Source organism: Cyclopterus lumpus, chromosome 25 (genome assembly GCF_009769545.1).
Source record: "Cyclopterus lumpus isolate fCycLum1 chromosome 25, fCycLum1.pri, whole genome shotgun sequence".
Taxonomy (NCBI): Eukaryota; Metazoa; Chordata; class Actinopteri; order Perciformes; family Cyclopteridae; genus Cyclopterus; species Cyclopterus lumpus.
In genome coordinates, this window is record NC_046990.1 from 11,674,787 (window position 1) to 11,699,782 (window position 24,996).

The 24,996-nt window shown below is 45.1% G+C and overlaps 1 protein-coding gene across 2 annotated transcripts; it reads left to right on the forward strand.

Moving 5' to 3' along the window:
* Positions 1-7,532: 7,532 nt before the first annotated feature.
* Positions 7,533-10,872, forward strand: rbm8a (RNA binding motif protein 8A). Of its 2 annotated transcripts, none has more exons than XM_034529143.1 (6): positions 7,533-7,693; positions 8,240-8,299; positions 8,431-8,508; positions 8,704-8,840; positions 10,074-10,210; positions 10,435-10,872. In XM_034529143.1, the coding sequence occupies exons 1-6, from the start codon at positions 7,627-7,629 to the stop codon at positions 10,481-10,483; spliced, it is 528 nt and encodes a 175-aa protein (XP_034385034.1). In that variant the 5' UTR covers positions 7,533-7,626; the 3' UTR covers positions 10,484-10,872. The 2 variants fall into 2 exon arrangements, with proteins under 2 accessions (XP_034385034.1, XP_034385035.1); XM_034529144.1 differs by having other exon boundaries at positions 7,534-7,687.
* Positions 10,873-24,996: the final 14,124 nt, after the last annotated feature.

The following is a 24,996-nucleotide window of genomic DNA, read 5'->3' on the forward strand; positions in this document are numbered from 1 at the left end:
TGTTCTGTGTGTCCATCACTGTTCTGTGTGTCCATAACTGTTCTATGTGTCCATCACTGTTCTGTGTGTCCATAACTGTTCTATGTGTCCATAACTGTTCTATGTGTCCATCACTGTTCTGTGTGTCCATCACTGTTCTGTGTGTCCATAACTGTTCTGTGTGTCCATAACTGTTCTGTGTATCCATCACTGTTCTATGTGTCCATCACTGTTCTGTGTGTCCATAACTGTTCTGTGTGTCCATCACTGTTCTATGTGTCCATCACTGTTCTGTGTGTCCATAACTGTTCTATGTGTCCATCACTGTTCTGTGTGTCCATAACTGTTCTGTGTGTCCATAACTGTTCTGTGTGTCCATAACTGTTCTATGTGTCCATAACTGTTCTATGTGTCCATAACTGTTCTGTCCATAACTGTTCTATGTGTCCATAACTGTTCTGTGTGTCCATAACTGTTCTGTGTGTCCATCAGTGTTCTATGTGTCCATAACTGTTCTGTCCATAACTGTTCTATGTGTCCATAACTGTTCTGTCCATAACTGTTCTATGTGTCCATAACTGTTCTATGTGTCCATAACTGTTCTGTCCATAACTGTTCTGTGTGTCCATAACTGTTCTGTCCATAACTGTTCTGTGTGTCCATAACTGTTCTGTCCATAACTGTTCTATGTGTCCATCACTGTTCTGTGTGTCCATAACTGTTCTATGTGTCCATCACTGTTCTATGTGTCCATCACTGTTCTATGTGTCCATCACTGTTCTGTGTGTCCATAACTGTTCTATGTGTCCATCACTGTTCTATGTGTCCATCACTGTTCTATGTGTCCATAACTGTTCTATGTGTCCATAACTGTTCTGTCCATAACTGTTCTGTGTGTCCATCACTGTTCTATGTGTCCATCACTGTTCTGTGTGTCCATAACTGTTCTATGTGTCCATCACTGTTCTATGTGTCCATCACTGTTCTATGTGTCCATAACTGTTCTGTCCATAACTGTTCTGTGTGTCCATAACTGTTCTATGTGTCCATAACTGTTCTATGTGTCCATAACTGTTCTGTCCATAACTGTTCTATGTGTCCATAACTGTTCTATGTGTCCATCACTGTTCTGTCCATAACTGTTCTGTGTGTCCATAACTGTTCTGTGTGTCCATAACTGTTCTATGTGTCCATAACTGTTCTGTCCATAACTGTTCTATGTGTCCATAACTGTTCTGTCCATAACTGTTCTGTGTGTCCATCATTGTTCTGTCCATAACTGTTCTGTGTGTCCATAACTGTTCTGTGTCCATAACTGTTCTGTGTGTCCATAACTGTTCTGTGTGTCCATCACTGTTCTGTGTGTCCATAACTGTTCTATGTGTCCATAACTGTTCTGTGTGTCCATAACTGTTCTGTGTGTCCATAACTGTTCTGTGTGTCCATAACTGTTCTATGTGTTCTGTGTGTCCATAACTGTTCTATGTGTCCATAACTGTTCTGTGTGTCCATCACTGTTCTGTCCATAACTGTTCTGTGTGTCCATCACTGTTCTGTCCATAACTGTTCTGTGTGTCCATAACTGTTCTGTCCATAACTGTTCTGTGTCCATAACTGTTCTATGTGTCCATAACTGTTCTATGTGTCCATAACTGTTCTATGTGTTCTGTGTGTCCATAACTGTTCTATGTGTTCTGTGTGTCCATAACTGTTCTGTCCATAACTGTTCTGTCCATAACTGTTCTGTGTCCATAACTGTTCTATGTGTCCATAACTGTTCTATGTGTTCTGTGTGTCCATAACTGTTCTATGTGTTCTGTGTGTCCATAACTGTTCTATGTGTTCTGTGTGTCCATAACTGTTCTATGTGTTCTGTGTGTCCATAACTGTTCTATGTGTCCATAACTGTTCTATGTGTTCTGTGTGTCCATAACTGTTCTATGTGTTCTGTGTGTCCATAACTGTTCTATGTGTTCTGTGTGTCCATAACTGTTCTATGTGTTCTGTGTGTCCATAACTGTTCTATGTGTTCTATGTGTCCATAACTGTTCTATGTGTTCTATGTGTCCATAACTGTTCTATGTGTAATGTGTGTCCATAACTGTTCTATGTGTAATGTGTGTCCATAACTGTTCTATGTGTTCTGTGTGTCCATAACTGTTCTATGTGTTCTGTGTGTCCATAACTGTTCTATGTGTAATGTGTGTCCATAACTGTTCTATGTGTAATGTGTGTCCATAACTGTTCTATGTGTTCTGTGTGTCCATAACTGTTCTATGTGTTCTGTGTGTCCATAACTGTTCTATGTGTTCTATGTGTCCATAACTGTTCTATGTGTTCTGTGTGTCCATAACTGTTCTATGTGTTCTGTGTGTCCATAACTGTTCTATGTGTTCTGTGTGTCCATAACTGTTCTATGTGTTCTATGTGTCCATAACTGTTCTATGTGTTCTGTGTGTCCATAACTGTTCTATGTGTTCTGTGTCCATAACTGTTCTATGTGTTCTGTGTGTCCATAACTGTTCTATGTGTTCTGTGTGTCCATAACTGTTCTATGTGTTCTGTGTGTCCATAACTGTTCTATGTGTTCTGTGTGTCCATAACTGTTCTATGTGTTCTATGTGTCCATAACTGTTCTATGTGTTCTGTGTGTCCATAACTGTTCTATGTGTTCTATGTGTCCATAACTGTTCTATGTGTTCTATGTGTCCATAACTGTTCTATGTGTTCTGTGTGTCCATAACTGTTCTATGTGTTCTGTGTGTCCATAACTGTTCTATGTGTTCTGTGTGTCCATAACTGTTCTATGTGTTCTGTGTGTCCATAACTGTTCTATGTGTTCTGTGTGTCCATAACTGTTCTATGTGTTCTGTGTGTCCATAACTGTTCTATGTGTTCTGTGTGTCCAGCTTTAACAAAATGGCAAAGTGCCAGTGAGAAACTGACTGTCTCCCTCTAAAGCAGACTTCAGAGGTCCAAAACACTATTATTAATGTTAAATTAATAATCCCTATTGACAACAGTCTTTACCTGGAGACCTTATGGCCAATGTATAATTGAATATCTTTAATACGGGCACACACACTTACAGTACAGCGGAGCATTAGAGTTGTTAAGGAAAGCACATTAACATGCTCACAGCATTCCACCGCTTCACTGGAGACTGACACTGGAAGATTAACGCTGACGTCGGCACATAACAACCCGACCATCTCAGGGTTGTCACCGAGCCTTGGACCACAGCGGGTGGCCCTCAGCTTCAGGCCCCTCCCTCCGCCTCGTCCTTCCTCCAGGACACGCTGGACCCCCCACAGGTTCACTCGAACCGGGTTCAAGGGAGTTCCTGCTGCAGCACAGAGAGGGAACAAGATATTCAACACCCGTAAATAAAGATGCACGGTGATGACTGTCCATGTCTTCCAATATAATAAATGGTAGATGAAGCACAAGGAAGTAGTCACCCGGAGATGAGTGCAGTAACCGACTGGTTTACGACTGTGGGTCAGTGGTTAGCAGGTCTGTCTTTCAATCAGGGGGTTGGTGGTTCAATCCCCGCCCTAGTCGATGTGTCCTTGAGCAAGACACTTAACCCTGTAGCTGTGTTTACAGTGTATGAATGTAACATGAATGTAAGTCAGTTTGGATAAAAGCGTCAATGACATGTAATGTTTAATCTCCACGAGGAGATGCCAGTTCTTCTGGTAAAGAGGACCTTAGAGGACCCCGGTCTTAGAGGACGCCGGTCTTAGAGGACCCCGGCCTTAGTGGACCCCGGCCTTAGAGGACCCCGTTCTTAGTGGACGCCGGTCTTAGAGGACCCCGGCCTTAGAGGACCCCGGCCTTAGTGGACCCCGGCCTTAGAGGACCCCGGCCTTAGTGGACCCCGGTCTTAGTGGACACCGGCCTTAGTGGACCCGGCCTTAGAGGACCCCGGCCTTAGTGGACCCCGGCCTTAGTGGACCCCGGTCTTAGTGGACACCGGCCTTAGTGGACCCGGCCTTAGTGGACCCCGGCCTTAGAGGACCCCGGCCTTAGTGGACCCCGGCCTTAGTGGACCCCGGCCTTAGAGGACCCCGGCCTTAGTGGACCCCGGTCTTAGTGGACACTGGCCTTAGTGGACCCCGGCCTTAGTGGACCCCGGCCTTAGTGGACCCCGGCCTTAGTGGACCCCGGCCTTCATCCGAGACGTGCTGAAGTAAGTTGTGTTGGAAGGAGAGCCTTCAGCCCCCCCTCCCCCACAGGATGCTCCTTCAGCTCACCTTGAGTACGACGAGTAGCTCGGCAACAGAACTGACAGATTTTACACACGAGAGAATAAAGCTGTTGTTTAAGAAACAACGCGGTAATTGTCACGGAGTCCACGGCAGCATGGAAGACTAGTGATTTTGTTGTTTTGTTGTGAAACTGACAACAAGTCATTGTCTCCCTCGCTGCTTTGAGACACGAGTCATTCGACACCATGAAGCATCACCTGCTCCGGTCTCCTTCCAGGAACAATGGTAGTTACACCTGAAGTGTCAACAATGGTAGGTACACCTGAAGTGTCAACAATGGTAGGTACACCTGAAGTGTCACCTGAAGTGTCACCGCTGTGTACGACAGACTGAAGTGGGTCGAATCTGTGTGAAACCCCAGCAATCAAAATGTAAGGGCACCATTTGTTTTGATTAGTAATCTTTTAAATATATTTAAATGTACTTCACCATATAAAGAAATGGCCCATAGGACTGAGAGACATGCATCTTTCTTGATAGCAAGTGAATACTGGAACATTGCAGATCTTTAATGTTGTGTTTGGTTTAAGTGTTTTTTATGTATTTCCCATGAATCATCTAATGTTCAAATAAATTGGCTAACGTCTGCAGGTGTTGTGTGAGTCTTCTTTTCTGTCCTTCCTGTGTGGGTCAAATCAGATGTGCCTCACAATAACGTCCCCATACTGTTAAAACTGTGCTTCAAATAGAAATGTGACTTTTTATTATTATTAAAGGAAAGTGTTAGTAAAGCTTGCGTGAACAGAAAGTTGATCAAACGGTATTTGAGGTATTTCCGAGATATTGATTAACTTAACTTTAGCTGTCCAGTTGGTAGATTACATTCATGAATGCATCGGTTGTTAATCTGCTTATTTATTTTCTTTCTATTTTTCTATTTCACCCAAGTTTAAAGGTTATTTTGACAAAAAATTGTTATCATTCTGATTGTATATTATGGTAGTTATTGGCCTAAAGTGAATACATCCATAAATGTGGGTTGATCTCATCTTATCTTCGCTGTAAACTGGACCTCTTCAGAATATTGAACCATGGATGATGGAGAACACCATTGACCCAAAGGTCAGAGGTCAAATTGATACTGGCTTCCACGTCAATGAGTAACTCATCAGGTTTTGCTCCAATATATTTCACTTCAACTTGAGTACTTGCCCTTTGGCTTTTCATAAACTAATCTCTGTACTCGTCAGCCCAAAATAATGAAAAAAACACTTTTATTGACGACATTCAAGCACCAGATGTCTTAAAGACGGAGAGAAGAACACAAATGTAGCCAACGGCACACTGGACCTGGGCCTGGTTGTCGGTCAGAAGCTGGACCTGGGCCTGGTTGTCGGTCAGAAGCTGGTCCTGGGCCTGGTTGTCTGGGCCTGGTTGTCGGTCAGAAGCTGGACCTGGGCCTGGTTGTCGGTCAGAAGCTGGTCGTGGTTGTCGGTCAGAAGCTGGTCCTGGGCCTGGTTGTCGGTCAGAAGCTGGACCTGGGCCTGGTTGTCGGTCAGAAGCTGGTCCTGGGCCTGGTTGTCGGTCAGAAGCTGGACCTGGGCCTGGTTGACGGTCAGAAGCTGGACCTGGGCCTGGTTGTCGGTCAGAAGCTGGTCCTGGGCCTGGTTGTCGGTCAGAAGCTGGTCCTGGGCCTGGTTGTCTGGGCCTGGTTGTCGGTCAGAAGCTGGTCCTGGGCCTGGTTGTCTGGGCCTGGTTGTCGGTCAGAAGCTGGTCCTGGGCCTGGTTGTCTGGGCCTGGTTGTCGGTCAGAAGCTGGTCCTGGGCCTGGTTGTCGGTCAGAAGCTGGTCCTGGGCCTGGTTGTCTCAATAAGGGACTTGAGTGTATCAAACTGCAGACATATAAGAAAGAATATTGTTTACATGGCTACATTTTGGTGTTGGATTATCTTCAACTAATGTGGTAATTTATGATTCACTTCAGTTGAAGAATTTAAGAATTAAATAACTTGCACACATCTGGGTCTACTGTGCTTTAGTGGTTTTGGATTGCCGTGGCAACAGGGCTAGCAGAGCAGCCCACTGGTCCTTTTCACCTGTAGGCTCCAAGCATTCCTCTGGCAAAGCTTTAAGTTAAAGTCAACATCGCAGACTAAAGGCTCAGTTTAGAGCAAAGTCAAATATTTAACAGAAGTCTTTGTGACGTCGGTCCCCCTCGTGGACATTTCGTTGTAGCGAGAACTCACTTGACCTCAGTGCATAAAATGACATTTTTAGACTTCTTGGATAATCACAGCCTCATTAAAACTTCACAAACCAGAGTCCTGTGGCTTTCAGGTGATGTGTGGCTTTCCCATGTGAAAATAAGGGGGTTTCTTAGCAATCAATCTCAACATTTTAAAAGTCCTTGATAGTCAAGACATGGAATTTTCTTCTACTGTCTTGGTGTTCTAATGTGGTGTTTCAAGGGGAATTTTGATCATTTTAAAATACTCAAGTGGTCAAAAATGTTTTAATCTTGCATCAGCAGGTCAGAGTCTTTTTTATTCAACATGCATTTCCAGCACACCCTCGCCCCATTTAAAAGAAACACCAGGTGGGGATCAAATGACACGTGCTCTCTTATCCTGGGTGTCCACAACATGCAGCCTCAGTCTATGTGGGTGAATGAGCGCCCTCTGCTGGGCATCAACAAACAATGCCAAATGAAGGCAAATATTGTGGTTTGGCAGGGGAGGAAGTAGTCAGGTAATTTACTTATGTCAAAGTAGGCTTATAATACCACTGTAGAAATATTATGTTACAGGTAAAAGTTGCAAAGAAAATATGACATATGTAATGGTATGTCAGTAAGCTATGATCTACCAGTATTTGTGAATGTACTTAATCGTAAAGTAAAGGTACACAATGCAGACACATTTACTGTGATGGACTATTATATATTATTAGGATTAGCATTCGATTGATAATTATAATATTGAACTATTTTGTATAGGACTGTATAAACTAATGATTGTTTTTATTATGGATTAATCTGCTGAATATGTGACTCCAATGATGGTAAAGATGTGATATTGATGAACATACTGTAGGTATGATGTCTGAGTGGCCACTAAGTGGCGCTGTAGCACTGTGAATTAATTAAGGAATCTGTCTGACCGTGTGTGTGTTTGTGTTTGTGTCTGTGTGTGTGTCCTTTGCATAGCTCTAGACAGGTGTGTCTTATTAGATGGTGAACAAATTAATTAAAGTAGGTTAATGTCCAAGTTTAAAAAATAAAATAAAATCCAAGGCTGGCCACACTCCATACCAGCTGGTGGCGGTACTGCGCCAATAAACCTAAACGAAGAAGAAGACGTAAGCTCCAGCATCCGCCGACCCGTTGGCTCTGTTTGCGTCCTGCCGCTTTCACACACAGACACCACACAGGCATCATGGCGGACGTGTTGGATCTTCACGAAGCCGGAGGAGAGGATTTCCCAATGGATGAGGATGGTGATGGTAATACTAATACGTAAAGCGACGGGCAGCTAAAGCTCCACGACTCCGGCGTTCAAACGACGTGTAAAAGTCGAGGTCTACGGTAAAATGGCCGCGGCTGGGAACGCCGAGTGCGTGGTAGCTAGCAGGCCTGAGACATGCTAGCAAGCTAACGTTAAGCTAACATGGTTCATTCAAAGCTAGCTTTAACTGCTATATGAGATATGCAGGTCCTGTTTGTTGCAAACTATTTAGGTCACTTTATTTTTTACTATACACGTTACTTGTGTATGTATTTCCCTTTTATTAATGGCGTGGTTTACACACGTGAAGCTATAAAGTAGCTTGTTGTTAGCGCGCTAGTTCAGGCTCCAGCTAAAGGCTAACTAACGTTAAGATGCACTAGTAGATGTTAGAATAACACTGTTTTAGTGTTACCCTGGCGTCGACCACGTAAACCCCATCCACGGTGCAGTCTAGTAAAAGTAATTACGTGAGATTGATGTATGTGACGTTTACACTGTTGGTGTGCATCGATTTTAAATGGAGTCAACTGTTCTTCTCCAGAGAGCATCCACAAGTTGAAGGAGAAGGCCAAGAAGAGGAAAGGACGAGGCTTTGGTTCAGGTGAGTCGTCACAGGTTTTTTTGGGGGTCACGTTTTTATCGTTTCATGTAATCTCCTGCAGCTTTTAATAACGTGTTGTGTTGTAATGCTCGTCAGCAGTGTTTAATGTTGTTCTGTGTTGCTGTTTCCAGAGGAAGGAGCCCGGTCCAGAATCAAAGAGGACTATGATACTGTGGAGCAGGATGGGGACGAGCCAGGCCCTCAGAGATGTAAGTGTTGCAGTTAATTTGAACATTTTAAATTCAGTTAGATTTAAGCAAAGAAGACTTTTTTTGTGTATAAATATCTTTCGGAAATAAAATGTTGCATAGCTCTGAGTTTTAGTTCTCACAACTCTACTTGTCGTGTGTTTACCTGCTTGATTTATCGTTCAGACCCTGACACCTTGTCTTGTCTTGTTGCAGCTGTGGAGGGCTGGATCCTGTTTGTGACCGGTGTACACGAAGAGGCCACAGAGGAAGACATCCACGACAAGTTTTCAGAGTTTGGAGAAATCAAGAACCTGCATCTCAACCTTGACCGCAGAACAGGCTACCTCAAGGTGAGACGGACACATGCAGCATTGGCACTTCATTTCATGCTGGATATGTTCACATTGAGTCGATGCACACCTGTTACTGATTTTATATATATTTTTGACACAGATTTATTAATGTTTTGGTAGCTGGATTTACACAGACCCTCTTCCTGTTAGGTACATTATATAAGAGATTGGTGAAGAAGAGAAACTACTCATTTTAGTCTTCTAAAAAAAATGGTTTAGAGCACAATGATGAATATTTTTTGCCTTGCAAATGTTTGCACAACTAACTTGTTTACCCGTTGGTGTTGAAACCACAAAGCGTTGTACGACGCGCTCAAGGTCTAAACAGATTGCCGTACAATGAGCCAAATGTTTTTGGCTGAAAATACGCCAGTAACCAGTTTACACCTTACATTAACGTGCGTCTTAGGGGATACAACAAGTGGAGACCCCCATTGTTGTCAGTTCACACCTGTCATTAGAATGCGTCTCCAGTGACCATTTGTGATTGGATCTCACTCTCATGCTCCATATGCAAAGACGCGCTGATGTCGTTTCTGTTGATCCAACAGTAGAGATGAAACCGGCTAATTTTCAGCTGATCGGTCATTGCCACACACACACACACATGTCTGAGGGATGGAAAAAGACAAAGGTCGCAATTTGTAGCACATGCAACTCTAAAATTAGCCATAAAGGATCAACCTAAAAAAACATTTGGTCCAACTTAATACGCCATTAGTTTGCCATGTTGTATTTTAACTAGTCTCATTTTAGAACATAGTAAAACTGGGAAAGACCAAATAGAAGTTATCAGGTTTTGTTCAGAGTGCATCTGTTTGTTCCTTGTTTGCTCAAGTAAACACGTTTACCCATTGTTTTTTTTCCTTCTGTTCAATGCTCAGTACTTCAACTTTCCTCGAAGCCACAAGGTGGCAGCATTGTTTTAAATATGAAATAAGAACAAAAGTATAAAGAATGTCCATCACAGGCTGAGGATAATCTTTTAAATGCTTTAGAGACGTAACATGTAGAGTGGTAGCTGGGCTTTAGTGCCACGTTTCAAATGTTTCCCCAGTGATCCCACACTTGTTTCAGCTGGTCCTTCGTGATAATCTGCCTGAAGAGTATCGGATTGGGCCCTGTTTTGGGCTGTGTTGTAAATTTGAATTATAAAATGCTTCCAAATCCCTAAACAGTGATGCCATGAATGTCCAATAACTCTCATGCTGTCCCGATGACTGTTCCCAGGGATATGCACTAGTGGAGTACGAGACCTACAAAGAGGCCCAGGCAGCCATGGAAGGGCTCAATGCTCAGGACATGATGGGTCAGCCCATCAGTGTTGACTGGGGATTTGTCAGAGGGCCCCCCAAGAACAAGAGGAGGTGAGGGTGGTGTGTGTGTGTGTGTTTGACTATGGAAACTAACTTCACGGTAAAGGGAGCATTATCATTTTACATGTTGCACTTTGTCTCATTGCATTTATAAAATGTTGGTACAATTTCAATAAGTGTGCATTGCCCAGCCCATAGTGTTTGTAGAGTTGAAAATGTAGCTATTTAATCAAAATATAGTGATGTGTAATCTAAATTTTATATTTTTTTTGTAGAACTGGCGGGCGGAGACGCAGCAGAAGCCCGGACAGGAGGCGGCGTTGAGTACAGCAGTTGTCATTGGCTTGTGGGGGTGTCTGTCACTTTGTCAGGCAGTTTATAATCCTCTCGTTTTCTCACAAGAAACACATTTTTGGTTCAATATTTTTTTAGTTGTATGCCATCTAGTTGTGCAATTTAAAATATTGGGATATGGAAAGATGAATAACAAGAAGCAATTGGCCCGACGGCAGCATTTTCAGTTTATTGTAAATTGCTTATGCTGCTTTAAAGTGCAACAGAAGGATATCCATTCAGCTCCGTCAGTGAAACTGTGACTTGCTTTCAACACCAAACTTGTTCATGTTTGCCCTAAAAAAAAATTCTCAATGTTACGTGCATTTTGTTTTTTATTTTATAATACTTGGGATAAAATTAAACTTTTTAAAAAGGTACTTGTGTGCAATGTGTTTTTTGTATTTAGCCGTGCTAATGCCGTAGAGTACACATCATCCTAGATGACCTCACCCAGCTATTTTGTCAAGTCCAAAGCACCTGTCACTCTGGGCTCTGAGTGCCACACTCATAGGCTACTTGGGACAAAAACCCTTACCCTTTTATTTTTTAATGCAGCCAATTGGCAAGCGAATGCTTTGCACTCTGCCCTTCTCATTTGGTGTTTACTCTACTGGGGACCATCAGTCTAAGACCCCGTGGATGCCCATTGGTTCTCAACGACGTCAATGAAACCGACTCTTCCCCTTCTGATTGGTCGCTCTTCCTCGAGGGGGGGAGGGGGGGCGGGGCTCAACCGCTTCGCTTGACGTTGTTGTTGTAAGTGGTGGAGAAATTACTTTGTCGGCGGTGGTCCTGTTTTGGGATTTAACGCGCAGTTCCACTGAAGAAGATGCACAAAAGTTGAGAATTGTTCTCCTCGGAAACGCGAACGGCGTCCGCGAGCTGCCACTCGCTGGGAAACTGAACGGGACGATGGCAGCGAGGCCGTTGAAGGTGAGCTGTGAATGGATACTGACGTTAGCTACCGTTAGCTGCTGATTAGCTCGTAGTAGCCACTTGCTAGCCAAGCGTCACGGTTCGGTCTACTTACTGAAACGTAATGCACACTTCTCTGCAATGGGGATGCATGCACACGCACGGCAGTTTCACAACAAGGGGGCAGGAGGAATGACGGCTGGTGGGTGTAATTAAAGTTACTACGGTGAGTGTGAACCGTGCACGAGCCCCCCACGCGTTTCAACTCATCAAATGCGTTTATGTAAGCATGTGTATTGTTCTTGTGATGCGTTTGTGTCGAAGAATAGTCTGAGCCACGAATGGCTGACTCGGATTCAACGCTGGGGACAAGCAGTCACCGGTAGCATCGACGTGCATCTTTTATGCATCTGCACGGTGGTCCCTGAACACAACGTTTAGCTGCTGCTTCTTTTTTAAGCTGTCAACTTGCTTTTGGGGGGGTTGCATGCAGGTTGAACGTTGCTATTGTTAATGTTTCTTAACGTGGAGATCAGTTCTACATTTAACATTTTTTTATCTGTTACGTTTCGCCTGAAGTCACTTAAATTGTATTCAGCTAGCTTTTCTAGAAGCTGGCAGTCACGATTCTGACCCCCCCGGTTTTCCCTTTTTTAAAGATGCGTGTGTGACGTTCACGTGCAGCATTAGTTTAGGTGGGCGATAGTAGAGTAGACTCAATGCCTAACTTCTAACCCCAACAAAAGACTGGTTTCCCCAAGCTAACGTTAAGCTAATCGAGTCATTTCTTCCCCCAAACCTGCTGCCAGATATGTGACTAACCGGTTCACTCGGTTCAGAGCTCCGGGCTCCGGTTCCGGACCAGGACGTGGGTCATGTTGGCCGTCGTTTCCCCCACGAACCCTGCGATGAAAGAGGGTTGCGTTACACTTCTCCCTGAATTATTCATCTCTTTTGTTTGCCGGGACAGGCGCCCGACGTGAAGGGTAGGACTCGGGTACAAGTGTGACTTTCTCTTTTGGGCCAGCAGGGCTGTTTATGTTGCTTTAAAACAACAATAAAACCATGTGTTGCATGCATTATTCTATAGTTGGTTGTACACACTTCTGGGGAGAAACCCACCATCATTATGCAGATCTTCAACACATTGATGCACACAGCACCGCGGGGTCAAGAGGGCACCTCGGGCAAGTGTTTAAGTAGGGTTGAGCAGCCTTCCTCGTGCAATTCATATTTAACACTGGCAGGGTGTGAAAGGAAAAATATTAGTGGTAAAAGTCTATTAAAACCACTCAACGTTGCAAAAAACACTTGTCTATTTTGTGAGTGATGCGACGGAGAAGACGGGAACTGTTTTGTGTCTGAATGGCTCCATCATCCATTCACGTAGACGGCATCTTTTAAAAGCCTTTGGTGTACTTTGGTTGTCCTTAAAAAGAAAAACATTCAAATGAACCGGTGGCAATAAGATTATTGACGCACCGCTTTGATGTGACTCAGCAAAGAGAGAACGGCAATGAGCAAGTCTGAGCGTTTATAGCTCCACAAATTGGGCAGTTGGTTGAACTTGGTAAACATGTTACAGCTGGAGTGTTACTTCTCTCTGAGGTTTTGTGTTACTCTTAACTCTCTCATATCCGTAATATCTTTAACATGGATCTTGTTAACTGTTAATGTGCTGGGCGGCTGTTGTGACTGCCTTGGGGTGTATAGTGTTTCACAGGGGGACTGTGCTGCTTCAGCAGCACGGAGGGCATGAACATCTTAATTAGTCTCTCGCCGGTCTCCCCCAAACAGCTGCTTACTAAAGTGTGGATATGTGGGGCGGGCGTGCGCCAGAGATCCAGTGTTGGTTTTCAGGCCCGGGCCCGTTTGGCCGTGGCGGGGTATTCCCGTGGGATCTCTCAAAACACGGTCAGATTAATAAGTAAGCAGATGAGTGCTTCTTCAGGTTAGGAGGACAAACATGTTCCACTCAGTTTTGCAGCGCTTCACGCAACAAAGCTGGGCTCGGCTCTGACTCCTGAGCTTCTTGCATCATTGTCAAGACGAGGTTGGAAAAGACCGTGGCGGTGATACGAAAGGGGAAACTACCTTCACTTCCCACAGTGCCACAGGGATCAATAGGTAGCTTGTCTCGGAGAGGCCTGTCCAGACAGAGACTCGTAAAACGCTCTTTGGAGGCCAATCCTCCCCAGCATGGCTGGTTGCCTGCCAGTCTTGTGAGACAGCAACCAGCCGGTGCCCAAGGCGGTTTCTGTCAGGGCGGAGAGACCCACAACTGGCGCCTGCACCTGCTTGAATTTGAACGACGCGTCGCGGACAGTGCGCCCACAGAGTAGATAATTCACACAGTTATTATTATCGTAGAAGTGACTAAAGTAGGGTGGAGCGGGTAGATAAGGAAAGGTGTATGTGGCCTTGTGGCACCGACGGGGCAGCCATAATCCCTCATAGCATGAGACGCAGCTCCCACAAGAGATGCTGTGGTAATGAGAGCTCGACGTATCCGTTACCTCCGACTCTTCTTCACCGTTGACTCTCCGATGTTTGGTGAGTCTACTTGCCACCTGCGAAAACCTCCCTGTTTTATCTGTCCTGTGGGAAATTTAGGAACATACAGATACGGCTGTTTGAATACATCAATATGTCATTTTAAAAAGGGTTCACATTTTAAAGTGACTATGGGGCTGCAACGGTTTAGTGCGTGACATTTCAGGCCAGCCAGCAGTATTTTTCATAGCCTGTTGTGCTCGTCACACCCCTGCTTGTGACTGCTGCTGCCTGTCCCCTGTGCTATTTGTCAGCTTTGCTGTATGCCGTCACAATATGTGAAGACTTTCTCTCTTTAAATCAGTGCACCGAGTGAGGCATAACATCCTGGTGTTGCAGGATAGTTCATGTATTGTTGGTTGTTTGCTCTCTTCACATTTCTGGATCTCTCTTTTTACTCACATTTCGTGAATTATTGTAATATAAGTTTGTTGTTTTTCCATCCTCTGCTTGGTCTGTAGACTTTCACATCCAAACCCCACTTACGGTCACTATCGTAGCAGCAATGTTGCTTTTAGTTGTCAGGAGACCATAAACAACTGACTGCTGCTGGTGGATCTGAAAACCAACCGAGGCTCCACAGGACGGTTGGATTGGCTTTTTACGGCTACTCGTTCCCAGCCGTTTCCAAAGTATGTCCACATTGGTTTTGTGGGTCATTTTTATTTCAGAGCATTGGGCCCGCAGCAGATGAATTGTGAGCAATCGGCCCCTCCCGCCCTGCCCCGTTGATCCAGGACAGCGGGAGTAATCCCACCCACAGCCCCGACGAGGCGCCTGTCACCCACGGTGACGTCACTCGGGCAGTGACGTGAAGTCGCCCTGCCGCGTCCTCGGCCCGGCCTGCAGCACGTGGGGGTTCACATGAGCATTAGTGCTGCCCGCCTGCAGAGGCTGGTGCCCGTTTAGCCACTGGCTAAAGATCTGGCTTGGTTGGCTTCACATTCAGGCTGACTTAGCGGGGCAGATCTTGAACATTTGAATCGGTATCGAGATGCAAGCCGTAGCTCCATTTTGAATCTAATAATGAAAGTTCATTCCAAAACGGCACAACCGAAGGTTCTTGGCTTGATGTCTAGGAAATGTCTCGTGGGTTAATATGCAAATTAGAGCAGCAGTTGTCTGACCTGCCTTCTAAATGTTAATTAGGTAATAATAAGCTCATTGTTTGTACACTAAGCAACAAGGATATATTTTGGCATCATTGCAATCCCGAAGATATTTGTTGCCAGCGTACAGTTTAATCTATGAATATACCCAAGAACAATGTTTATGTGTCTTTGTATTTTATAAAGCTGGCCTTCCCAAACATCGACAAACTGCTAGGATTAATTTATTTGTGTTTAACCTACACTGTGACAAAGCATTACATGTGTGTGTGTGTATTCATGGATGTAAGAGCAGAAAACGCACTGCAGACTTTTATCCCAATTTCAAAGATTATTATTTTTCGCTCCTCTTCCCACTGGCGCTTCAAGAGTTTGATTGACAGATGGTTCATCCAATCACCTGCCAAGTATTTGTATTATTTTTTAAGTGCCTGCCCTTTCCAATGACTCCTTCTCAGATGGTTCTGTGTAACAAACCATCTGGCGAGTCAAGTTGATGAATTGCATTCCTACATTTTTTTTAATTATTAGGTTATGGACAAGATATGGATGCTTGTCTGTGTAAAAAAAAAAAAAAAGAGAAATGTTTTCCAAATCTAGCCAGAAGACTTTTGGTTATCGAAGTTTCAGAAGTCACGCTGCAGATGGTTTTGACTGGCTTCAAGGCCATGCATTTGAGTGGGACACCTTGAGTATTAGCATTATTAACCCATTTTGATTTGTTTAATCATCCAAGTTATTACTGCAGAGTCATATCACACATTTCTTTAGTTCAAGGTTGAATCCCCCCCCCACCCTTTGTTAATGAACAGGCATATCGTGCTCCGATGGATGCGGAGGCTTGAGTTTCTTCACAAAGGCTGGAAATCGATAAAGAAGCCGCCGGGCCTGAATGAGGACTTCTCACCCACGGAGTCTGGAGTTCAGGTCGGCACGCCTTCTGCAACACTGAGCAACACACAATGTTCACGGAGCGAAGCGATGCACCCATCTACGAACGGCCCTTCTGCACAGGAAGCTCTTTGCAGCACTTTAACATCTTGTCTTGGGTTTTCTTTTTGAGCACGCCTCAGAAGCCACAATGTCGACGCTCAAATACTTTCATTTAATCTTCCTGTCCGTTCCAGGTGTCGGCCGCGGCGACATCATCATGCAATGTTGTCTCCGAGTGTGGGAATGCCACTTCTCGTCCCCTACAGCCCTCTCCACAGCAGCCTCATGCTGTTAGTTACGCTCCTTGAGTGGTGATTACTGGGCCTGACTGCGGTGACATGCCCCGGGCACACGCTCGTCTGAGGCCAGCTTTAATAGACTTCCTAATGAACCGCCACAACACACGGACAGAAAGGAAGGGAATAAAGTGAGGGCTCGCAGAAAGATATAGCTCCAAATCTATAGCTCCAAATCTATCACAATGATTACCTCCGCACATTGAAAACGACATTGTGACGCGCTAAACTCAAGTCCGACCACGGCTTTAAACGTCGTCAGTCATTTAGTTCTTTTAAAAGCGTGTGAACTGAGATATCTTTGTGAAAATTCACGTGATAACATTAACGCGATCTTCGGCCTGAATCATTGAAGTAGACCTCTCACGTTGAGATAAAGCTTTGTCCTATAATTCAATTCCACAACATCTTTTTTCCTCTCTGATAAAAGGAGAGTTTGGCATGCTGTGCAGCTTCTCAGTGAACTCGGGGAACCCTCCGCTGCACCATGAGATCATCTCTCAGACACTTTGATAAACACAGAAGCTGATACCGCCGCCCATTGCAGCTGGCTGTCTTATTACTGTGCCACCAGTCCACTGAAGGGGACCACTGGGAAGCTCTCCGATGCCTTCCACCGACTGAAGCCACGTCCCATTTCCTGATCCAGATGTACGCCGCGTCACTCGATGAGGGAACGATTCGACGTCATCTGGAGCCCCACGAGCACATCACCGGGCGCCCGCCCTAACTCTATTTGCTGCTGTGTTCAGGACAGAGCGGCCTCATTATCATTATATTTTTGGTCAATAGAAATCCGGCCTGATCTGGGCGTGGACTTGGGTGTCGTGCTTTGAGAAAGCACATGATGCCACCAATATATTATTATCTTCAGTTAAGGCATTAGGCGTTCACCGGGGCGTTTTTTAAAAAACTGACTGCTCAAATGTTGGTTGTTTGTGAGCCCGGCACTGTGCAGTGTTGCTATGTTTAAACTGTGATTATGAGCGGATTATTTTTAGACCATCTCAAACAGGAGCTTGCTCTAATTCTAGCAACTCGGAGATTAGGTGGTTATTCTCTGCATGCGTCTGTTTCTGCAGTTGTGCTCACACAGTCGTCATTTCTGTGGTTTAGATGCAGCGAGGGACTCAGAGCTAGCAGTCTAGTGCCTAATGGCCGTTAAGGGGCAATAAAGAGCTAACATTGTATACCAGTTCATGGAAATGACTCCGATACAGCCCCGAATGCCGGCTCCAGTATCAGATCCTTTGCATCATTGCGATATCACGTTATCGTATTGATTGTCGGCTCATTTACGCTACGCAGGAACGACGACGCGCGTCACTTCGCTACCTGATCCGCACTGAACACGTGCAAACTAAACACCCCCGTGCGCCCTGTTTCTTCCCCGGTAATGCAGCATTCTGAGCAGCACATTTGCATTGAAATCGGCACCGGTTAAAGTCCTCTGTTAGCAGGCGGTAGGCAGCGCGGTCCTGCTTGGCTAAATGACGAAGCTAACAGCTGTAAACGGCCATTCCATTGACGAAGTTCACCCTCCATTCAGATAAAATATAATATATATGTTAAATTATAAATATAATTTAGTTTTGGGCGAAAAAAATCAATACAGTTTAAATAAGATGTTTTCACAGCGATATGCAATAGATGTAAGAATCTATATCCAAACTACTTGTGTTCAGGTGCATCTTATTCAGATGTCACAAGGTTCAAAGCCACTGAGGTCAACGTATTTGGGCGACTCCAAACAAGACAACCCAAGGTCAAATTCATGATCTGATTTAGATCTTGTTTACCTCTCTCGGAGAGAGAAGGCTGGTTGCTGAGTTCACGTGGATCAGGTTTGGATGTTTCTGAGCCAGCGAGGCCTCCACAGGGAAGCTAGACTTGGCACATTTTTGTGTGATGACTGGACAGCTTTTGGACGGGACCGGCTCGAGTGGCATGGCCTCAGAGGGCAGGCGTGGCGTGGAATCTCTGACATCAGCTGTGTGTGCATTCAGACGGGTGTTGTCTTAATGCCCACAGCTGGCGGCGAAGCCTTCATCGGGCCGCAGTGTGCATGCTACATAATGTTATCCATTATAGTAATAACGACATACCTGCTTCAGGAATATACTGAAAGGGTTTTTTTGTTTCCTTATAGGGAGGCCGATCTCTTCCCACTTGTTTGTACGTCCATGGTTAGCTTGAACACTTCTTACAGTGTAGGCTGAAGTGGTGAAAGATAATGAATGTCCTTATTTGGGAAGAAGATAACCGGTCCTGGCTGCAGCTGCATCGGGTTCTTTGCTCTATTAAAGACGGAAACTTTCTTGGATTCACATGAAGCATTATTCTTTTTCTTTTGGCCCACTGGTTCCTATAATTAACATGTCAACAGCGGCTCTGTGGATGTTCTGTTTTGCCTAGTGTATTGATTCTTCTCAAATGACCAGCTTACTAGCATATTTCCCTTTTGTCCACGGAAATGGTCGCACTCCAATTTATCGTATTGATTTCCGAGAACGTCTGTCCGCTCCCTCGGGACGGGGCGAGCACATGAGCTCAGCTCGGAGAATTAGTGAGCAGCAGTTTGCAAAGGGAACCTTTTACCTTTGTGTTTGTTCTCCTCTGATTAACATATTAGTTAAAGGTGCCTAGTTAAGGTCTCTAAGGTCCCCCCCCATCCCCCCCTGCAGCCGCCTCGTATAAGCCAGAGCGGCTCAATGCAATGCTCATCATATGCATTATGCAAGCCCTTGGAAATGAATGTGACGACGTCACACGGCTCTACTTGATGCCTCCAGTTGCCCTTGAAGACGACTGATGTTGCAGAAAATGACAAAATTGAGGCGTCCTGCTTTGTCTTCACTGGCAGGGCAATTTTTTTCGATGCCATAACATCTGTGTGTTTATTTGCCAGCACAACGACAACATTGTCAGCAAAGAAAGCGTTGCCCAACCCCATAGAATGTTACGCTAAACCAAGTGTGGATTTAGCGTTGCATGCTCTGTTGTGTGCTCTTGTCCCAGGCTGTAGGGTGCAGTTTTTACCCATTTGCATTACATGTCATGAGGGACTGGCACAATACTATAGCAGATATTCATGTTGCTTGGTGCATGAACAGAGTTGCCTTTGTCTCAGTTCAGCTGAGAGGAACTTTGGAAGAACTGGGTAACGGGCTCGGTTTCCCCTCCTTAGCCCGGCTGTTGCGTAATGAGTCAGTGTGGGCTCGGTCAGTAATCAGATTACCCTCCGCAGATAAAGACAACCGAAGGACAGCCGTCCCACCACACCTTTGTTTTTCTTCCTCTTCTCTTAAGCAGTGAGGTGTTCGTGGTGATTGTTCACGGCCAACCAAGCCTCGGGCCGCTGGAGCTTAACAAGGAAGCGACTGCTGCGTCCACTCCCACTGGTGTTCATGCATGTGTCTGTGGTCTTAAAGAGGCCAGACGCTACGCTATCAAAGACATTTAGAGCACTTAGGCAGCCAACTCGGATAACATGAGACTGATCGAGACTAATGTGCATCAATCATGTGGAGATTCATGTCTCTCCAAACAACTGCACAGCTAAAAGTTTACACTTCTGTACAGCAATTTCTAGTTCATCATCTGGCAACACATGACACAATGTATCTGTTATGTCGCTGTCGGTACTCATTGTTCCTGCAAAGGTTTTGCTTTCCACCTCGCCATCAATCCAGACCGGAGGCGGAGCCCCGGGGCCACACTTATCACTCCACCAGCCACATCGCCCTGTTTGCTTTGTGCCCTTTATCTCATTACTCATGCGGCTGAGAGGGTGTGTTGCGTTCGCTGAGATCACAGGAACTCTTTATTTGTGATTGAACTAAAATAGATCGGACACAATTGTAGCCGTGGCGATGCATCACGTCCGGACCATTAAAGGGAAAGTAGCACCTCAGTCTGCCTCATTTGGGAAACATTGTTTAAGTACCTTTATTAGCTGCAGCGTACTCACTCCTCTTGTTCTTGGAGCTCCTTTCCCTTCTTCATTTCTGAAGCAAAGCTCATGTTTCACACAACGAATGTAACCCCAGGGAGCCCAACATGATGCGGTGTATCGTCCCCTATGAGCACGTGACCGTCCATGACCCCCGTGCCCCTCCTTCTCTGAGCCCCGCTGGAGGAAGGTAGCCGACTGGTCATGTTCTGTAAAAGGCCGTAATTAAAAAACAGTAATCTGCACTTATACAAGATTCACAGTCAACTTACCTGTTTTAGTTGTCTGTGCTCTCATCGACGAGGCGAGAGGTGTTGCCCAGTAACTATTGCCTAAAACGACTTAAAAGCTGTCGCATAATAATAATAATGCACGTGAAGATCACATTTTTATGGCCAATTAGAAAACGCTCCAGCTGGTTAAGGATTATTGGTTTATGTAACTTGAATTGTCTCCTCTTCAGCAACGTCTCATTTGTTTATGCGTCGTTCTTTGCGTTGTCATAGGTCGTGGCACATCGAGCGACCTTGCATGAGTAACCTACACAGTGAAGCCTGACAAAGCAGTGTGTGTGTGTGTGTGTGTGTGTGTGTGTGTGTGTGTGTGTGTGTGTGTGTGTGTGTGAGATGCATTGTATCTGTCTGCTTCTCTTCTTATGTTCCTTATCTTGTGAGGCCCTTACCCACCGTGGGTAAGGGCCTCACCCCGGGCTGATAACGACACATTGAACCAACACTACTAAATCCGGTCTGAGACAATGTAAACAACAACAACAAGCAAGACAATAACTGCTGCTCACAATGCTTCGCGTGGAAAAATCACAACGATAGTATTGTTATGGCATGTTTACAATAAATAACAGTGTTTTGAGGAGTAACAGGGAACAGTCGGGTCGTCTACATTGACAAAGCACAGCCATGCGGCCTGTGATTCAGAGGTCTGGAGGTCACATCTAAACATGTCTTGTTGTCGTACGACTGCTCGGTGACAAGGAGTCCTGTTGTTTCTCTCTTTCTCACCAACGTGGGTCTGGGGGAAGTAATAGCATTTTATATATATATATAGCATTATAGTTCTGCCGGGCTCAGTTCAGCTGCTCTCTGCTGTCTATCCTGGTGTCGAGGTTATAGGCATGAATATGGACATTCCACTTCACAATTATCCAAAATAACAGCGATCCACAATAAATATGCTTCTAAATGGCACTAAAACATACAGGAATAATTTAAATTTTGTTCTGAAACAAATATTTTCAGCGCTTTACATAATGGACAGAGCTTTGTACAGATCAAAGATGAGGTAATCGTAAATAAAGGGTCAACAATCCTATTCTTTTTTAGCCTACATGATAATTCAGAGTTTTTTTATTCGTCGTGACCCGTGATGAAACCTGAACCCGTCTCATTCCTAGAAGCCAGCGTCTCGGAGGGCATTTCATATGAAGAGTAGGACAAATGTGTCCTTTTTTTTTAATGCTCTCGGGCGAGCAGAACAAAGTTGTTTCCCCGGCGGTACGTCGACCCTCCCGGCCCACCGTGGGCTGACGCAGTGGGCCGGGAGACCTCTCCGTCTCCCTCGGTGATCCAGGCCATTCTCCACAGCTCAGCTCCCACGTGTTGTCAGCAGCTCCTGTTACGTAAGCCCTGCCAGACAAAAGCGCCGCCATCCCAGACACGCATCACTGCCTGCCCCATGTTGGCAGCAGCGCTGCTAGCGTTAGCCAGTAATGCACACAGGGGCTTTCTTATATCGATTATGTATTTTATTTATTTTTTGCCGGTTGTGGAATTTAAAATGTTGGCCATCAAATGAGAACATTTATATATATATTTTTTTTGACGGCATGAAATTTGCACAAACCTTTTTAGAACAAAAAGGCAATTTACAAAGTGACAATCTTTGGTAATCTTTTGCAGAACATACACCCCACAATTAATTAATCTTTGCAATTAACGAACTCGATGAACGCGTCGCCTCCCACGTCGTCAGTGTTGTGCCCGACCCGTTTTACTGGTCTGCCTTAACGAGTGTGCGTTCTGATCTGTGCAATCCACCATTGTTAAGTCTTTTGTTTTGCTTTATTTCACCAATTTAAAAAAGAAAAGAAAAAAAAGTTTCACAACCAAGACGCATTGCAACAACCTTCCTTTACAGCCCTGCAGGTTAATCAGTCATCTTTATGGTATTCTGGTGTCACACCAGAGATCTTTTGGGGCATAACCTGCGAGGGTACTGGCCTTGTTTCAGAAAGTTGTTGTTGACGAAGGACGTCATCAAACGCATCCGAGTGGGTTCACAGGAATGGAGTGACAACAGCCAGCCTTTTGTTGGTCTGTGTTGGTACTTTGTGTTCACATTTACCACCCTGCTCACAGCGCCTTGTGTTGTCGCTGCCAGTATTTGTAGTCAACACGCCAAATAACAGTGTTTCTCAGACTAATCAAACCAATAAATTACCTTTTCATGGGCTGTTCATAAGCAAACAAACTCACTCACACAGCGCCTTAAAGTCTGGCCGGAGGCGTGATGCTGGTCCAGCCATTTGACCAATAATCATACAGATATCACTGGTGCTGTGCTGCTGCTTTTCCAACTGAACCCTTCCATGTTGGACTTCCACATTGATTTGACATTTTCTTTTAATTGGCTTAAAAGCATTCTGGTGTTTTTTAAGAAGCGTTCTTTTCTTCTATGTCCGAGTTGGAAACGGCACCAAGTCAACAAAAGTATGACCCCCATAATTTCTCTCTTGAATAGCATTAAAATCCTGCGTGCAGGTCTACAAGCTGCTTTGAATGAGCACATTCATGCCTTCTTGTCTACCCTGCGAGGTTCATATGTGTCCCCGTTCCACCAAACTACATAGAATATCAGGACATAAAAACAGTTTTACTTCTGCAGCGATGCTCTCTGCTCGGTCTCGGTATTCTTCTCTGTTTTATTTGTTAATAGCCTTAAAGGGACAGTTCCCCCCGGGGGTCATAATTACATGCATTTCCTCTTTTATTGGCCGTAGAGATGCCCCCCTCCCCCCAATGTGATGGGTCTATATGACTCTCGGCAGCAACGGCTCTTTCCAAATATCACGACCGTATATAGTGTTTTTCTTTTATTGTACAATCACGCCTTAGAGGAGTATAAACATCTCCTTTTGAGTGTGATAATAAACTGGACTGATTCGTGTTACCTATAGCAACGCGCTCGCTCCAACACACCCCTGGTGTTCTTTGATGCAGTCTAACTCACACCTGTGTACGTCTGAACGGCGCCTTACTTTGATACCTCCGTGGTTCACAAAGGTGAACTCGCCACCGTCTAAAAGTTGTTGTGTGTGTGTGTGTGTGAGAGAGAGAGATCAGGAGACCTGAATATAGCAGAAGTACCTGCAGGGGAGGCTGCTGAATGCTGCACAGAACGCTCTGGAAATACTCTGCCGGCTGAGAAAAGCCCTTTTTGTTCCTCCCCTGCGTGGCTTTAACTGTAACCATGATGGGAGGACGAGCGCGAAGCGAGAGGTTGTCAGAGGGGTGTAAGAAGAAGAGTGAACTCGTGACTCATCGGGCGCAGTTCACTGAGTCAGAGAGGAGGCAGGAACATCGGGTGGTGGATGAGCCACGGGAGGGATGGGAATAGACGACTGTAGGTAGATACAGAAAACTGGATCGGGCATTTCACGAACGTCAAGTCGGCATAATGACCGGAGCGTTGTTGGAACACCCATAAAACGTTAATGCTGTTTTTATGAATCATGAAAAGGCAAATATGTTCTACCTAACTGATGGTGGTGATTGATGTAAAAGGCTCACGGCGCCGAGTGGCACACCGCTACCACGAAGGAGTTCGCTCGCCCTTTGGACCGCCGTTGGTCGGCGAGATTCACCATGTACCAGAGAGACGGCCTAAAAACGATCCCAGCAAAGTGCAGTGGAAGGACAAATATTCCAATGTGGTTTATAATGAATGGTTTATAAAGTGCTGCTGAAAAAGTGCTCAGAACACCTCCTGGTAAAAATAAAGGGTTTGGACCCTGAAAACGCATCTTTTTTAGCCAGAGCTACGTTCTGTGCGTCCGTGCATCGATTGCACATCCTTTGTGTCAACTCAACAGCCCAATCATGCTGACTTTCTCCCTCTCGGTAATGTGTCCGTATTGATTTCAGTGCCCAGCCGATCCGGAGTCCTTCGGGTCCGCCGCGGATTCGAAGAGTAAAATCGTGCCGATTGATTTCAAAGGAGTCGGAACGCATTTGACTTTGAGGACCATTTCCTTACCGTTTGAGACTGAATACATAATGTTTCTGTTCTATAATTGACATCTTAAATCATTGTAGATTGTAGACGCAGAAACAAGCAAAGAATTGGCATTTGATATCAGTTTCTGAGGTGATCAATCTCCAACAGATTAACAGGGGAAACACCATTTATCTTGGCTTGGTTTGCTGAACGCTTCCCTTGCGTTCTCTTGTCTGTTTACATACTCAACGTCATGTCTGAAGGCGTCTCAAGTCCACGTTTTGAAAAGGTCATGACCTCTGAATCCGTAAGGCCTAATTTACCAAAAGAAGAACCACCCTTTAAAGTTGCTCACGCGGCAGCCGCCCGACTTTGGGGTCGAGCGGGGTCACGATGTGTTTTCACCTGCAGGTTTAATCTTATTTGTGTATCTGTGTTCTCTTTGCAGGGGAGGCAGGAAGAGTAGCACGAGGCCGAGAGGACTGCTACCCCCCCCCCCCCCCCGGACCC

Excerpts from the sequence above, each read along its gene's own strand:
- rbm8a (XM_034529143.1), top strand. The coding sequence starts at position 7,627 with ATGGCGGACGTGTTGGATCTTCACGAAGCCGGAGGAGAGGATTTCCCA. Across the intron at positions 7,694-8,239 it reads AATGGATGAGGATGGTGATG|AGAGCATCCACAAGTTGAAG; the intron begins GTAATACTAATA and ends GTTCTTCTCCAG. Across the intron at positions 8,300-8,430 it reads AGGACGAGGCTTTGGTTCAG|AGGAAGGAGCCCGGTCCAGA; the intron begins GTGAGTCGTCAC and ends TGCTGTTTCCAG.